Source organism: Phoenix dactylifera, chromosome 14 (assembly GCF_009389715.1).
Source record: "Phoenix dactylifera cultivar Barhee BC4 chromosome 14, palm_55x_up_171113_PBpolish2nd_filt_p, whole genome shotgun sequence".
NCBI classification, from domain to species: Eukaryota; Viridiplantae; Streptophyta; class Magnoliopsida; order Arecales; family Arecaceae; genus Phoenix; species Phoenix dactylifera.
In genome coordinates this window covers 6,417,982-6,436,136 of record NC_052405.1, presented here as the reverse complement: position 1 = coordinate 6,436,136, position 18,155 = coordinate 6,417,982, and the positions used below count along the sequence as shown (strand labels likewise).

At 38.6% G+C, this 18,155-nt stretch overlaps 1 protein-coding gene across 16 annotated transcripts in view; it reads left to right on the top strand.

Moving 5' to 3' along the window:
• The first annotated feature begins 921 nt into the window (after window positions 1-921).
• The window catches only part of LOC103712390 (WASH complex subunit 5-like), a 53,971-nt gene continuing 36,737 nt past the window's right edge, over window positions 922-18,155 (top strand). For 13 of the 16 annotated variants that reach the window (XR_005514761.1, XR_005514765.1, XR_005514762.1 and 10 more), the window contains exons 1-10: window positions 922-1,418; window positions 2,435-2,609; window positions 5,052-5,738; window positions 6,152-6,295; window positions 6,496-6,594; window positions 6,698-6,823; window positions 8,458-8,520; window positions 9,889-9,981; window positions 12,336-12,437; window positions 16,196-16,359. Coding sequence is in view for 11 of the 16 variants with exons in the window: in XM_039133447.1 (XP_038989375.1) it covers window positions 1,237-1,418; window positions 2,435-2,609; window positions 5,052-5,738; window positions 6,152-6,295; window positions 6,496-6,594; window positions 6,698-6,823; window positions 8,458-8,520; window positions 9,889-9,981; window positions 12,336-12,437; window positions 16,196-16,359 (1,835 nt within the window). In the remaining 5 variants the exon portion in view is untranslated. Of the gene's footprint in view, window positions 1,419-1,459; window positions 1,777-1,937; window positions 2,031-2,142; window positions 2,198-2,434; window positions 2,610-5,051; window positions 5,739-6,151; window positions 6,296-6,495; window positions 6,595-6,697; window positions 6,824-8,457; window positions 8,521-9,888; window positions 9,982-12,335; window positions 12,438-16,195; window positions 16,360-18,155 lie in introns of those variants that run through there. The other 3 variants (XM_039133450.1, XM_008798903.4, XM_039133452.1) reach the window with 3 other exon arrangements.

The window sequence follows — 18,155 nt, the reverse complement described above, 5'->3', positions numbered from 1 at the left end:
CTATATACACCCCCCCTATTGCTCAGGACACCCCCCAAAAACAAAAAAAAAATACCCAAACTAACCTTTAGTGTAATTACCATATTGCCCTTGAAATTTTCTCATACACCCCCCTCCCTCCTCCTCCGTTTCGTTTTGAAAAGAAAAAAAAACCCCCCCCCCTCAAACCCCCCCTAAACCCCTCGATCCATTTACATCGTTTAGGCGATCTTTGAAGGAGATTTAAGCCCCATTCGAAGCATGGACAAGCAACTAGTGATTTGGGACGAAGAATCGGCCGCAAAGGTACGTGTTCCACCTTGTTTCGAAATTTTTTTTTTTTCCCGGTTCGTGCTCCGTTCGGCACTGGATCGCCGAACAAAAGGCTTCTGTTCGGCTGAACAGTACCGAACAGAAGCCTTCTGTTCGGCAACCCTCAACCGAACAGATCTGTTCGGCTGCACAGTGCCGAACAGAAGGCTTCTGTCCGGCACTGTTCAGCCGAACAGAAGGCTTCTGTCCGGCACTGTTCAGCCGAACAGAAGCCTTTTGTTCGGCGATCCAGTGCCGAACGGAGCACGAACCGTAAAAAAAAAAATTTCGGGAGAAGCCGGCGAGGTGGTCGGAGATCGGGAGAAGCCGGCGAGGTGGTCGGAGATCGGGAGAATGCCGGCGACGAGAGGGAGAAGGGGGAACAGGGGGGTTTTGGGCGTTGGCGAGGTGTTTTGGAGGGGAAGAGCGGGGCGGGGGGGGGGGGAGTTTGGGGGGTGTAGAGAGCAATTTAGGTGAGGGGGTGGGGAGGGTGGGGGGTAATTTAGGAATTTTTAATTTTTTAGGGTGTCCTTAGCAAATTGGGGGGGTGTAGAGAGTATTTAATTTTTTTTTAATTTTTGGGGGGTGTCCCGAGCAATAGGGGGGGGTGTATATAGAACCACCCCTCTTTCCGTCCATTTCTTTTTTTTCGCTCTTTTCATGCGATTTGGTCGCTTAATGTGGAAGGAAAAAAGTGGGATGATCTTCTAGGTTATCGATGATGGTGGCCGCATCAATGAAGAGGGGTAGTAAGGGTTTGGGAGATTTGAAAATCTCAGAGCAACCACTTCGATGAGAGACGGCGGTGCTCTCCATCTCTTATGACGCCCTTTTCCTACTTCTCTTCTTCTGGATTCAATGGTGTCCTTCATTCGCTCCCGAAACCCTAATTTCTGAGTTCTCGCCAGACCATAACCTCAGAGCTCCCCCACGAGCCGGCCGGGAATGGAGTCGTCGAAGAAACGCGCAGGGTCGAGGGAAGACGATGACCCGGCAGCTTCCTTCCCCGAGCTGCTCAACTTCTGCGCCAGGGCCCAAACGCTGATCGCCGAGCTCCTCCTCCTCTCCGATCGGATCCCCGCGGAGTTCCTCGATCGCCGCTTCGACGCCGTGCTCTTCGACCTCAGGTGCGCCAGTTTCTGAGAGCCGATTAATTGCATTCGAATCACCTTCTTGTTTCAAATGTCTCTTCTTTTATTTGTCTTTCAGTAATTTCTTAAAAAGCTAACACTGGGCGTATTTTGTCTCGTACAAACACGAAATATGTGAATCTTGGTCACATCCCCTCTCTCTCTCTCTCTATTTCTTACATTGGCTTTCTTGTCTAATGCATTTTAAGATTTAATTTCTTAGCAGGTACATTACTTGTCTCAAACAGCATAAAATTTAATTTCTGATCTATCATAATATTTCTAGTACTGAAATAACGAGGACTAGTTTTAGCGAGACCGAAGTGCTCCAATTATGAGTACGCCGAGACCAAAGGTGGGCTTGGGATTTATTTATTTGCTTGCTGTTATTGGGCTAATTAAACCACGGGGATCTATTTGTGAGTTATTTTCTTTGAGAGAGAGAGAGAGAGAGAGAGAGAGAGCTATTCTTTTGGATTTGAACAGAGATTTCAGAATTTTGTAATGCTCTTCCAGCATACACGTTGATGGCAAGCAAAGTAGAAGTTGACATTACACTTATGGATGTTGTGGAAGTATCTATCATCGCTCTGGAGCTGGGGGTGTTGGGTAATAAAATTTATTTAATGTCCACATAATGTACTCATTAGATTGAAATCTGGAAAAAGGAACTTCTGCACTTATAAAATTTCTTTTTTCTTTATATTAACATGCAAAGCAGGTTTCTCAGGCCATAAGCTATTATCAGTCTACTAGGTAGTCGCCTGAAAGCCCAGGTGTGTGCTTTATGGTTCATGGATAATCGGGCATTGTATTTGGTTGCGTGCTAGTTATAAATTCATGGCATATGAGTAGCATGGTCATAATCATGATTAACTTAAGCCTCCCCCCTTTCTTTTAATAAGAGAAGGCAATAAATATAACTGCTATTTATTTATTAATTTGTGGATTAATCAGTAAGCCATCTATTCTTCACTCATTTGAATGTCTCATTTCCAATTCAATATTTTTAGGTATTTTGACTCCCCCAATGATTTTGAGTCAAGGATTGAAGGGAATGAGGAACTGGAAGCACTAGAAGATTGTCTTCGGGAATCTTGTTCTGCTTATATGCAGAGATTTTTTCTTCTGATGACTGGTGCTGTTATTTACCATTTGGAGCTACTTAAATACCTAAATGACCTTCAGGTATGCTCTTACTTAATCCTGGATGAGTGACAAAAACCTCCTAAAGGCATCAGTAAGCATGTATTATTTGTATTTGGAATCTACAACTGTTTCTAGTCACCTATAGGTTTCAAATTGCTTGCAGTGTGATCCACTTCATCTTTCTCTTCGGAACTTATTGAAATTGTTTATTATTAGATCTGGCAAATAAAACTGCTGAACAATTGCATTGGATGTTACTGAAGATGTGAATAGACCATTTTTTTAAAGCAAAATGCTAGATACACTTGGAGTGTTAGAGGTATTGGTGAATAATGCAAGAGAAGAATTGCGAGTCTTGTCATCTAACAGTAAAATTTTTTGATCACTCTGATTTAGGAAAGCAAGAATTGGTCATATAAAAGTAGAGAGCTAGGCTAGTTTTAAGAAATTTTAGATGCTACCTGCTGTGCCCCTCTAAAAAATTGTAAAAGAATCCGAAATATCTTCTCCTACATGCTTATCTTCTTTACACTCTTCAATATTCTTCTCATGCGCTTTAGTATTATCTTTTTGTAAAAATTAATCCTAAAGTTATTTTTTTCGCTGTAACCTTAGTTGCTGTTGAGCCTTAGAAAGTTTAGGAGTAGGAACTAAGCAAGGAAGGAAGTGAAGGGCATCTAACACCTTAGCCCATCCTTTTTATGGTCCTTATCTCCTCTGGGTTTGTGGAACTGGATAGGAGTCGAGGTGTATTAGCTCTAGGTAGTTCATTTTTTGTAAGTTTAGGCCTCTGTGTAGTTATTGGCTCTACCTTCTTCGTAGCAATGTTAGTAGTGCCGGCTGTCTTCACATATTATTAGGAGCCTGCATTGTGTGACTAGGGATATTGGCTCTTGTCCACAATAGCATATTATTGTAGCTTTGGATCGGTACTTATGAATCCAATGCTTGATTCTCAAGCTTTGATATAGGTGATTAAAATATGTTGCATTTGGTTTGCAACCTCTTGGAATGCAATTTTTCATTTGAAGTGACCTTGCTCAATGCTGCTGCTTATGATGCTTTCCTTTGCTTTTGCTTTATGCTTCCTTGCTATATGATTAAATAGGACCCAAGTCAAATTTGGTGATTCTCATTTTGTGTGAACATGCTTTTCCTAACACTTCATGAAAACCTTTCATACTGTCCTAGTGGTCTTAGTCTAACTCATTTTTGCTATTTGTAAGTTTAGGCCTTTGTATAAGTTGGTGGCTCTAGCTTCTGTCTACCAATGCTAATAGTGTCAGTTGACTTCACATATTGTTAAGAGCAAGGTTTGCCGTCTCGGTACCGAACTCTGTATCGGTGCCACACTAGCACAGTGTCGGTACGGTACGATTTTTTTTGACGTACCGAATGTCAGTACGCCACCCATACCGGGTATTGATACCGAACTGATACGGTATGGTATACCCTGTACTGCCCGGTTCGGGCAGTACAACGTGCCTTGATTAAGAGCCTGAATTGTGTTGCTAGGGATATCGTCCCCATTCGCACATTATTGCAACGTTGGATCACCATCTATTGATCCAACCCTTGATCCTCAAGTTTTGGTACGGGTGATAAAATGTTGCATTGGTTTGCAACATCTTGGAATGCCATTTTTCATTTGAAGCAACCTTGCCCGTTGTTGTTGCTTATGATGCTTTCCTTTGCTATTTGCTTTAGCTTCCTTGCTACGATTAAACAACAAGAAGGACCCATGTCAAATTTGTGATTCTCATTCTGTGAGCATTCTTTTCCTAACACTTCTTGAAAACCTACGAACTATCTCAGTGGTCTTATGCTAACTCATTTTTGCTACATGCGCAAATGTTAGCTCATCCATTTTGGCTAAGCACTTTCTGTTGTTTGTCATAGAATTTTTCTACGTTTCATATTTCTTTTTCTCTTAAACGATAATCTTTAGAGGCAAAACTCTCTGCATTTCCTTGACTTCTAGTGCATAATCCCTAACTTTTTCCAATATAAATTTACCTTAAGCGGCCTTGTGGTGGTGGCACTTAAATTGCTTTTGCCTTTTAGGAAAAAAATGTGAACTGGTTGGCATGTCTAACATTTCAAGGAATTGATTATAAATGCCTAAGAAACTATGGGATAGAGAATAAATATTTTTTCTCTCTACTTGTTTCCGGACGTATAAAACAATGACAGCTAAGAGGACTCTGCATGAGGATACTACTTTTAAGTGCTATCATGAGGTATTCAGTTGCTTGGATGAGTCAATAAAGCACTTCGTGCTTATTGCCAAGTCCCTTGCTGCAGATCTGAAATTCAATAGGCTTAATATTGATGCTGCTTGATTGCCGGATAAATTGTTAAGAAGTTAAATATAATTATACCATCATTGTATTGTATTTAATTGGCTCTGTAATTTAATAGGTAGACTTATAAATAAAAGAAACACTACTTATGTTGGTCATCAAGTCTATTTTGATATAGATGCATTTTGTCATACAGGAAGGTTTGTATGGGCAGTCTACACTAGATAGAGTATTGGATAATCAATATGGACGACAATTGCTGACGGAATCAATAGCACTGTTTGGATGCATGCTGATACTGATGGAGCACTGTTTGAGTGGCCATTTGCGAGAGAAGCTTCTTGTGGCACATCTACGCCATGACTGCTGTTTTGACTCTCCAAATCTAGAGCACATATGCTTGATTTGTCGTGCCCACATGCCTCCATCTGGCCCATTTCATCATAGCGGTTCACCTTTTGTAAACTCCGGTATGGTTTCTGTACAAAAGACTGAAGATCTCTTTGCAAGATTTCCATTTCCCAAATTGGTGGTGGATGCTGTTATACATCGTTTGCGGAATGATGACTTGTACAATCAAGTACACCACTATCCAGATCCACAGCACCGAACTGTGGCATTATCATTACAGAGTGGATACCTGTATATTCTGTTATTCTATTCTCCAGAGTTTCTACGCAATGGTTTTGTCATGCGAGAGATTGTTGATCGGTTCTTTAGAGATTGTTGGGTGGTTCCAATATTTTTACATTTTGTGGTAGATCTGTTTGTGTCATGGGATGCATATAAAGAAGCAAAAGCATCATTATCCTCTAGTGTTTCTCCAACATTTATACGGGACTGCTGTCAATATCATTGCACTAAGGTTGGTATCATGTACATTTGAAATATGACACCTAATAGCTGACTATGGGTACTTTTCTTTTTTTTCAATTTTGACTTTTTGACAGCAGATATGTCTCACATTTCCTATCTAAGTTGGTCTTAACTTAATAAAAGAACATGTTTGTAGTTTGCTCATTAAATTGATCCTCATTCAAGAGAAAGTGACTATAGTGCATCACTTTGATTCTCATGCATCTTTCTGTTTTATTTATTGTAAAATTAAGTTTTATCTGCTTGTGGACTAAATTATGTGCACCATGATGTGTTTATTGAACCTTCCCACTTTCATAACTTCAGATATAATTTTGTTTATGTGATTATTTGTTTGTTTATTGTTACAGAATTTTCTTTTTCCTACATAGTCTTTTGAACTTGGTCATATTTATCTTGCAGGTTACGCATCTCTCATCAGAGTTGGGTTCAGTTCTCTCAAATTGTGTTTTAATCAAAGATTATGTGCTAGATAACTCTCAATATCTAATTTCCTTGGTCAGAGATTGCAATATTGCATTGCGCTGGGTTTTGCTTCACAGAGCTGTGAGTCCTGAGTCAGATTTGTCAATCTGCTTCATTCAACCATGTTAACTGCAGCCTTGAAAATAATCGAAGAACTTCTTGGCTTGGTTTTTTTGTGCCTTACAAGTTACAACCCCATATTTGCTTGTCATTGTTGTACTTAAGGTTGTTATGTTTTTGGTCTCTCCTGACTTAATGATGCCATATTCATGAAATTGTAGAGCGGCGACAAAAGATCGAGGGACATAGTAACTTCTGTAGGACTCGCACTGCAAGTTGATGAAGACAATCTGTTACAGCTGCTACTGAAGACCTCCCAAGTGACGATTTATTTTCACAGAAATTTCTTTGGTCGATTTATTTGTCTTGACAAAGTTCCATTTCAGATATTTGACATTGATCACCAAATTTTACACATCACAGCTTGAGTTCAAGGTGAAGCAGCTCTATGTGGAGCTTTTGGAAAGCAAAGAAGCTTTGTGGCTTGAAAAGAAGCACTGTGTTTCTAACTGCATAGAAGAATTATCTGTGCACTGTTTTGGCTCTTGGGTAAGTACTGATATACTTCTATAATAACTTAATGATTTAAGCATGTTATTTCTGTGAACTGTCTTGAGAGTACTTCTATTTGGAGGGACAATATTTCAGTTTGGATTTTTGGCTTGCAATATATGTCTTAGAGATGGATGTGTTTGTGTGTGTGTGTGTTTTTTTCTTTTGAAGTAAACAGGGAGGCAAAGCCACCCAGATGTGGTTGCGTATTTAAACGTTGTTCTCTTCGCTTTACCACACACCCATCTCATCTAAGGAATCCTTGATGGTTGGTTTCCTCTTGCATGAGCTAAAACACTGATACCAATAAGATAGCCATTCATGTCACTATGCTATTTAACATCAATCCCCTCTCTCTTTAAAAATTTCCTGCCAGAAAATTCCACATCAATTTAAAGGATCGAAATCAGGTATTCAGGTTCAGAGATGGTCATAAATCATTCTCATGGATGGACTGCTTATATCATGATCTTCAAAGCCAAACCCCCTTAGACTTGTTTCCTATTTTTTCTAATCCCTGCACAGCAAGGTGCGGCTGGATCACCTCCTTTTCAGGGAGAGCTAATGCTTATGCTTGTTGGGTATTTTGGTTTGACACTGCTTCACACCCAAAAAGAAGCGAGCTACGTCTGAGCTAAGCTTGGATATGGAAGTCTTCTTTCACTTCTTGACAATGAAGTAAGACCAAGCTTATGAGCTTATCATCATAGGTCGGACCGTCGGAACAAGTTGACAGGATCCTCTTTTTTATGTCCCCATGCCGTCACACGGGAGGGACATGGGGGCACAAAACAAAAAGGAAAGAGAGGGATGGGGTTTTTCTCGCTTTTGGCATAGCAGGCCTCCCAGTGGGAGGCCCACACGACGGGCTATTAGCTCAGTGGTAGAGCACATCCTTGATAATTGCATCGTTGTGCTTGGGCTTTAAGGTTTCTCAGCCGCATGGATAGTTCAATGTGTTCAGCACACCTGACGTAGAGTTGCGAATTATCCAAGACAGATTACATGGTGTACCCCCGTTCGAATTGGCCAGTTTAATTTTTAGGTTCATTCCCAACTTTTCATCCATGTGAACATGAGTTATCTTTGCCGCCAAACTTTTCAATCCATTCGAAGGTACTGGTCTTAGTATTTGCACATGAAATGTTCATGTGACAACGGTTTGGCAGTTCTAAGCACATTATAATTTGATCTACCTTGGTTTTATTTGGTCGGGCATGTTGTCATCTAAGTCTCATTTTTGAACAAAAGAATCACTCAACACTACTTTTTTTCCCTATATCATTTTGTTGTTTGACTAATTCTGGTTATGAGATAACAACATGAGGTGCATTTTGAATAATCTTAGCTTATAGGCAAACTTTTTTTTTTTTGTGTGTGTGTGTTTGAGCACAGACACGTGGCACCATTTCTGTGGAAATGACTGCAATATGGGTCTCCATTGAAGTGAGAGAATGGAAGTAAATTTCTCTTTTGAATGCAAAAATATATCTTTAACTAATCTTTTATACTTTTTTGCCTATTAAATTATGGCCGAGTTATTGAAATGCGTTTATATGTATTTCCTTAACATTGAATAAATTAACCTGTTCCTTAAGTCTTGCAAGCATTAATTGATTTTCATGATATAGGTTTCATCATGCAAAATCAAGAATGAAAGCCTGAATGATTGGTTTCAAAAATTGTCAACAGAGGTCAGTGGTCCCATTTTAGTTATTGCTTTACTCATTTTCTTTTAATAAATATTAATTTATTCATATTTTGTTATTTCATGGCCTATATATACAAGAACAATATAGAGGGCGAGCCTTGGTGCAATGGTAAGGTTGCTCCGTTGTGACTTGGGTGTCGCTCGTTTGAAATACAAAAACCGCCTATCCGCATGTTGTGTACATCTGACCCTTCCGAGATCCTACAGTGCCGGAAACCTCATGCACTAGGCTATCCCTTTTTGTATGTACAAAAGAATATAATGAAGTAACCATGCAACATGCATGTTGTGTAATGAGGAAACTAACAAAAAAATCAACATGATAATCTGTTGCACTCTTCTCATTCCTTTGATGCATTATAGAAAGTTATAATTGGTTGGTAATCATTACAGAGAGGACAAATAAGTGAATATGTTAACTCTGTTGTTTTCTAAGACAAATTTACTATTTCTAGCTAAGATCCAGAAGTTATTCTTGATTATTGTGGACGTTGTTGAAGTCAAGATTCGCCATTTCGGTATTGAACCCCGTACTGGTGCCACACTAGCACTGTGTTGGTATGGTACGGGGTTTTTTTGGGTACTGAGTATTGATACGCCACCAGTGTTGGGTATCGGCACCAAACCGGTATTGTACGATACGTCCTGTACCTTCTGGTTTGGGCCGGTATGGCGAACCATGGTTGGAGTTATAGAGTTTCTTGCCATTTGCTTCCATGGTAAATAGTACTTAAGCTAACAATATAGACCTAAGAATTGGATAGGGAGATTAGTTTAATAATAGATGAGCTCAATCATGTACATTCTGCAATATATATATGTTTGTTTTTGTGTGTGTATATATATATGTGCATGTGTGTGTGTGTGTGTATACATATGAATATATGGAGATGTCTCAAGCATGTAATGAGGCAGATGATTTACATTAGCATTATTCTTTGCACTAGCATGCAAAAGCAATCGCTCTCTGTTTCATTTACAGCAAATTATTATAGTTAAAAGCTTATACAAGAGGCTCTATGTGAAGTACTTAAAGCATATAATTGAGCAACATGTAATTTATTGTAACTATTGAATACCTTACAAAGAATAATTTCCTCTGTACTGGCAAATGTTTGATGTCTATAGCTGACATTAGCATAAGCACCTATAATCACAGGTCTTATTTTGATTTATCTTCTCCTGTGTTTGATTCATCTTCTTTTCTTCTTGTTGTGGAGGAGAGATCCTTGGGCTCATACATGATCATTTATTGAATATTTTTTTCATAAAAAAATATAAAAAATGCTTCTATTTTTGTAGTTATTTTTTGCTGGATGTTAGGATCGATCATGACTATTTTCTTTTGCAGGTTCAGTCATTAGACTGTACAAGAACTGGAAGTTCAAGCAGAGCAATCTATCGTGTATTATCTGCACTGAAGGATCTCGAGCAATTCTGTCAAGTAAAATCTTTTCCCCTTATAACATTGAAGGACTCACTTATAATGCAATATTAAACTTGTCAGCATCCTTAATATGTGACTACATCTTTATATTTGGCAGTTGTCGTGTTTATATCTGTATTGCGATTGTTAGTTCGATGATTTGGTTGGGTTCAATGTGCAAATCAGTCTCTTACAAGGTTTATTGTACTAGCACCAGTACCATAGTTGTACCTTACCAATATGGTATGGTATAGCTCCGTACTGAAATGGGGTTAGGAGACCCTTTTCTCACATGCAGCCATGGTACAGCCGGAAATCAGGTGGTATGGTTAGTACAACACGAAACCAAGTGAAATCGTAGGCTCCACCCAGTACAGGCCGGTTTGGCTCCTGTGTTGTACCAAATCTTGGTATTATATCGGTACCCTTCCGGCTTAGTATAGTACACTTAGTACGGGGTGTTACAGGTCGATATAGTGAACCATGGTCACATATTTAAATTATTAAGAAATCACTATTCTTCAAAAAGGCAGTTAATTTTCTTTTTTTCCCCTATTGCAATTGCAAAGTTAGTGGTTTGTTGAAGCAAATGCCATGCATGGAATGATTTTTCCCTAATGGTCCTCAACATGTGCAAGGCAGTCACTCAACCTTGATGGCACTTGAGGAGAATGATCATGTTAGGAAGTTTGTAGAGCTCTATTATTCTTTATAATTCTCTTAGTTATTCTAGTTCTGCTAGAATTTCTTGATTTATATACTATTCTTTTAACCATTTCATGAACAGTATATTACAGTGGCCTTTGGTATATTTAGGAGATGCCCTTCCATGTAACCACTCTTCTCCTTCATAGGCAAGAACAATTCTTTTGCATGCTTTGTTGCTCTTTTAATGAACTAAGTAACTGGATGAACATCCTGAGTCACCAAAAATTATCCAATAATTAACATGTGCCCCTAAGTTGACATGCACTAAACTTGTCAAACATAGGGCCTAGTTGATGCAAGTAGCAAGTCTTCTGTTTTGGTTGGGTTGGTTTGAATAAAACAAAAGATCAGCAGTGAAGTTTATTCGGTCCTTATATGCTGTCCAGGGTAATGGTGGTCATGTGTTAAAGATAAAGATGAATATGAAGGCCTACCTACCAACCTCTTGGTTTTCTTGCAAGAAAGAACCAAAGTGTACAAAATAATTTCGGTCAAAATGTTTCTTCAATCAGCTCTGATGTCTACTTTGTTGTATTTGGAATTATTACTTCTTTAGATATTTCTATTTGTTTCAGGTAAACCTTAAATATGCTTCAAACTTTAGTTCTGCTTCATATTTTTAACACACGGAAATTATATATTCAACTAAGATCTCATTGGCCACAAGTGTTCACCACCTGACCTTCGCCTTCGTCATTTGCTGCAACCACTTCTTTCCTTGTTTTCCACCGCCCATGGCTGCATTGCTTGCTCCATGCTCGCTAGCCACCACTTTTTACTCGGTGCCACTACCACCATCACAACCCAGGCTGCCCATTCATGGTGATAATATTAAAGAGGAGGGGAGCAGTATAAGTAGTCTCGCTTTCATAGAATGGCTGAATGCCCTACAAAGACAGATGACACCCAAATATATTTTCTTTATGATCAATTTGTGATCATAATGGAGCCTACAGATTTCTGTTCTCCCTTTTTCTTTCTATTCACTGTGATAAATTTTCATTTAGAGAACAAATGGTTGGTGAGGAGGTAGGGTGGTAGAGATTTTATACCAATGCATATGCGATTCTTTTAGCAGGCCAAGTTCTAGGCTTGACCTAGAATATTGTAACATTATTAGAGGAGACTCAAGTCTGACCCGTTGTTCCCCACAATAAATATTGAATATATAGCGCATCTGAGTTATAATCAATGATGAAGTTATTTTCTAGTGTTACAGTATAAAGGAATATTGTTATTATTAAAAGCATGGTATGCTGTACCGATCGGTACCAGGCGTACTGTACCCATACCGATGGATACCGGTATCAGTACGCTAGTGTTGGTACGCCTAGCGTACCGCATATCATACCGTACCGATACTCGGTACGCCTATGCTAGTGCGGCACCGGTACGGGGTTCGGTACCGGTACGGCGAACCTTGATTAAAAGCTTATATTATTGGATATCTTACTTATACAATGTGGCAAAGCCTTTCCTCGGTTTTTGTATCTTTCCTGCCTTTGATAGTAATGTGATGATCTTGCTAGTGAGTGAAACTATGAATACAACAGTCAAAAATATCTTTTTTCAGTCATTCATTTGCATTAAGTTAGAATACTGTCAGTCTTCTTAAAATGAATTTCTGTTTTGTTGACATGGCTCTTTATGACCAAATATTTCAGATTGATCAAATCAAGCAATGGCTATTTGAAGCCCAAAAGTATCTGCAGGATATGATCAAAGTTCTCAATCTAGATGATGAAGCAATGTCTACATTCTCTGCGGTAACTCTGAGACGTTATCACCTGGCAGCTGTTATTGCAAAATCCAAGGCATAGAGTAGTATAGCTCCTTATGTCACGGCTAAGTGCTCTCTTATCATGCTATTCTCAGTAAAGATGTCAAATTCCACCATATCTTATCATTTTTTCCCATATGTGAATAAGGTGTCTTGCTTCCAAGATAAATCTTTCCTTCTCTCCTGTCTTTGCTTTCATTCTAGATGATTCACCGCTGAATACACTAACCTAAGAGGCATTCGACTTCTCATGACCATTCAGGTATTTAACTTTTAAAGAGAAAAGCTGTGGTTACCAAAAAAATAAAAGAGAGAGGCTGCAAATGTTTCAACATCCTTTTCCAGACAATAGTAATATAATAGGGGATCCATTTGTAAAAGTTTCCATTTTTCTCCAAGGTAATTAGTATTCCACAGTCACCTTAAAAAGATTCACTTTTTACCAATTAGCTTTTAGAAGTTATTTGAGCTAGGTCTGACTCCTTGATTCCTGCAGTTCCAACCTCCTTTTTGACTTAATAAGGCCAAAAGTACTTTTACTAGGATGCATAAGAGGAGTTCTAATATTGGTTTCCTCGGTCTTCTCATGACTATTGATAGGACCATAAAAAATAAAAAGACAATTGATGCCAAGCAAGGTTCATAGCACCAGTTTCGATACCCATGCTGGTACCATTTTGGCATAGTGTTTGTACTAGTTGGTTCATGGTATTAGCACTCGGTACACCCCTGCACCAAGTATTGATTCACCATTGGTATGGTATCTATGCCCAGTACAATAAACCATAATGCTAAATTGGTAAATGCTATATTGAATAAAGTAATTCGGCCATAAGAGGATTGCTTTTCTCCTTTCATTTGGCTTGTATTCTGATGTGTCTCCATAATCAGCACCTCAATATTCAAGCTTGTTAGTGGCAAAAGGCAACCCTTAGTATCGAGGTTTTAAATGTTGGTACCGAATCCTATACTGTTTTATTATCAGAGTGGTATGATACTGATAGTTTGATACCAGCGGCAAATACCAAAATCAACACCATCAAAAAGCATGAAAAATCATTGGTATTGACTAATATGGTTAGCATGATACCATTGATATGCAGTATCAGATATTGGTACTTTACTAGAATGGATGGTTTTGGCATCCGTATCAGGGCTGATTTTGTGTTAGAATGGTTCAATACCATACCGACCCATGGGTTTTAAATTTGTGCTAAATATTGATCTTGGAAAGTCACTAGGTAGTTTACGATGTGATGCACTATATGATAATTAGCTATTGCCTGTAATTCTGATTGCTTCCCCAATGTCATTCTTTTCAAATTCTCAAACAAAAAACTTTGAATAACCTTTTAGCCACTCAGTAAAGGCCCACAATGCTAAGTGTCCTAGATTGTAGTAACAAATGTTTAACCTAATTAAGCTCCAATTTAGTAAACCATCCTGATGTAATCTTGAATACAGAGTTGCATGATTTTGTAGTAGAGAGGAAAGAAAATAGGAGTAGAAGGAGAACAAGATGAGAAAAGGAAAAGAAAGTAAGATAGGGATGTGAATCCACCATAAGAGAAATATTTTCACTCAAAATTCAACCATAATTTCTCTTGATCATGATAATGGCCCACTTATTAAGCAATTGAATTGGTGTTTGCCTACACTAGAAATTTTAAACTTCTAGCTTTAAGTAAACACTCAACTCAACTCAACTCAACTCAACTAAGCCTTAATCCCAACTAGGTGGGGTGGGCTACATCCTTTTTCTCCATTCCTCTCGATTTAGGGCCATGCTTTCTGAAAGATGTTGAGATATTAAGTTTTTCTTAATACTTCATTCCATGTAATTTTTTTGTCTACCTCTATCTTCTTCATTCTTTTAACATGTATCAAATCACTTTGGTTACTGGTGCATCCCTCAGCTTATGTTGTACATGCCAAATCATCTAAGCCCTTTCAATTTATCTTCAATTGGTGCTACCTTCACCTTTTTTTATAAACCATTGAAGTCATCTTTCTCTCAAACCGACGCAACGGGAAGGAAGAAGGGGCGATTAGATTGACGTGGATATGCTTCAAAGATCAACACCCAAATAGACGGAAATTGGATTGAAGAATCCTTCACTTGGGAAAGAAATTCTCTCAAAAGAAATTTTATTAATATCTCAAGTGCTGCTCATCACAATGTATTATGCGCATATTTATAGGTCATTACACCATAACCCTAATTCATGTATTAAACCCAATACAACATCATACTCGAAATAAGACTCGACAATAAGAAAATATTCTAAAATTATTCTATTACAAATATGTGAACCTGGCTAAAATTTGATACTATTTTTAATGAAAAATTTATAAGAAAATTTGCCGAAAATCTCTTGGCATGGCTCAAATATTTGTTTACTGCAGTCTTCACCCTCGAATCTACTGGCTCTTTTGACGCTTGGCATGGTCTAATTGGTCATAGTACTTGTTGGCTGCACCCTGTGCTGCATCACAATCTATTCGTTAATTGGTGCTACCTTCATCTATTTTACAAATAACTTCATTTTTTATGCAATCTTTTCTTGTATTACTATAAACATTCTCATTTCGGCCTCACTTATCTTGTGTGTATGTTGTTTTCTAACTGCCTAATATTCTATACCATAAAATATAGCTAACCTTATGGCTGTCTTGGAAAATTTTTTCTTCAACTTGGTAGGTATCCTATGTTACATAATATTCTATTTGCATTTCTTATCATCCAATCCGCTTCAATCCTATAGTTAACATCCTCTTCAATCTCTCTCTCCTTCTAAATAATCAATCTCGAGTACCAAGATGATCACTTTTAGGAACTTAATGATCCTCAATTTTCATTCCACCTTCATCTATATTTCTAATTTTACTACAACTATGTTTCATGTATTTTATTTTGGTCCTACTAACCTAAAACTCTTAGATTCTAATGCACTCCTCCAAAATTCCAATTTACGGTTAACCTCGATCTTAGTTTCATCCACTAAGACTATAACATCCAAAAAAAAAGCATTCATCAAGGAATATCATCCTAAATATGCCCAATAAGCCATCCATAATTAGCACAAAATGATCATTCTTAGCTTGAAGTAAACAATGATGAAAATATAGAAGGCGGTACTGTCCTGAACCATCTGCTTCAGGGCGTGCCTAACTGTACCGGGGGCGGACTGACTTGATTCCGCCCCACTGTTTGAGAAATCCAATGAGGGAGGGGGAGAGGGAGAAGGAAAGAGAGGAAGGGAGGGAGGAAGTTAATCATAGACTCTCTCTCCCTCTCTCTCTTCCTCTCTTTTCTTCTCCCTTTCCCCTCGCTCGCCGGCTCTGGCTGTATTAGTACGGGCCTAGAACAGCATGGTACCATACCATATTGTACCGCCAAGCAACCGATATGGATCTTGGTACCGACACATTATACCTTGGATGAAAATGAAGTACTTCAGGTAAGCTGCAGTTAAATTGATATATTTTGAGGTATATAGTATGGGGTAAGTCAATTATAGACTTGAATCAAGAGCTCCTGAGCATAGTTCACTTTTCTATGAGGATGCTATCAGTAGACGACCATTTCTAGCTAACCTCTGCAAAACATTATCGGTAACATCTAGTTAGAAATATATCAAATTGATGCTATATGATTATTCTAACTTTTAATTTAATTCTTTATGGGTAATTGTAGAAGAAAATTTGATTTTTCATTTAAGTTATTTGATACTTTTTTTGTAGATTACCGATGCTCTCTATGCATGGGCATATGTTGCAAGATTTGGCGAACTACTAGGCAAGAATATTGAGCAAGATCCATCAGTTGTGTTGAGTCTGCATACATATTTTCTAAAATTTTGGATGTTGTTGAATGTACCATTACGACGGATTGAACAAAATCAAAGGTTGTGTTTAAAATAAATAACAGTCTCCCTCCACCTATGCTTTGGTTTCTTGCTCTTCTTTGTAATTTCGGTTATTTGGCTTCTAATTTGCGATTATACTGCGAGTAGGTCACATGCATTAAGCTACAAAGAACTAAAAAATAGGGACTTATTTGACCTCTCTGTCAACTGTTGGTTTTTCAATTTAGTTTTTTCATTCCATTTGGCTTGGTAGGATATATTATTTGGATGCTTATCCCCAAGGATCTCTTTTGGAGTAGAAACTCCTGCAACTTATATTAGAATTTAAGAGGCTGGTTCTTTCTAAAAGCCCGTTAGCAGAACTAAAGATTTATCTACTACTTGAAGCGAAAGCTCATCTGACTAGCAGTAATTTAAAAGTGAGTTGGTAATTATTCTACTTCATCTATATGCAAACATCAAGGCTAGATAACCTCCTATTGACTCATTGATGTTAATGCATGGAACTCAATTTGTTATATGAGTCAATCGAAGCTTTGTTCAGCTTGTTGTTTGCCTTGCAAGTGTTTTGAGTATATGGAAAATATTCAAAAAAACGAGAAGATGAGAGTGCTTGCCAACCAATGACATGGATTTACATGACTGAAGGTGTCAAGAATCATCTTTTTATGTGCTATCTGTCATTTCCAAATAAAGAGACATCAATGATTTTTTACAGAAAAAAATATTTAACTCATCACACTTTATTATTAGCTGTCACAAGCTGTGTGGTATTGTATACATTATACATGCAGATACATATGCATGTATAGTTGTATATGATTGTTTGCCATCTGTAACATCTGAAATGGACAATGAAAAAAGGATTAACATTTGCATCCAGTTGCCATCCTATGGTCAACTTTTAACAGAATGATATGACGATTTAACATGCTTTATTGTTTAGAAGTATCTAAACCACTTAATTTTGGTTCATATGCATTGTAACAGAGGTAGATCATTGGCAAATGGTGTAGGTTTTCGATTTAACCAGGCTCAACCAGTACTATCCATTTTGTGACAGCCTGAGTATGAAACATTTGACATGTGTCTTTTTTAAGATATAATGAGCAATGTGAATTCTCACTGGGGCCGGCTTATCAAATAATTTGCACTTATTTGATTGATCCAATCTGAATTCCACTTAGTAGAGTTTTGGTTTTTCCCTCTCTCTCTTGTGAAAAACAGACATGCGCACATACATACGAGCACAAACATGTACATTTAAGAGGATCATACAATATTAGGAACTGAACCAAATTGCATGCAATACCTCATCTTATGATACAAATATATATGTCTTCATGCAGTTCATGCAACTTTGATGTTTCAGGAGTTTGAGCATAAGCATAGACAATATTGAGCTCAAGGTTTAAAATATGGGTATCACTGTCCATAGTCAAGGTCGGCAAAACCGTCCCAAATCGGGCGGTTCCGGCCGACTTGAGCCGTACCGGTGGCTCACTGGTATGGATCCGGCAACGAAAATGAGATCCGTTGCTGGAGCTGGAGAAGGATAAGGAAAGAGAGAGCGAGCGAGGGAGGGAGGGAGAGGTGGAGGACGCCGTCGGAGGGCCGTGGGGGGAACTGGCTGCGCCTTGCCTGCCGTGGCCACCGCCGCCCCCCCCACGCCCTCCGTCGGCCCGCCTGCGGCCCTCCGCCGGTGTCTGCCACCCTCCGCTAGCCTCTCTCCCTCTTCTCTCTCTCTCTTTTTCTCTCTCGCACGGTACCGATAATCTCTCTCGGTACAAACCCGACACGGTCCATACCGAATCGTCCTGCTGGAGAACCGGTAC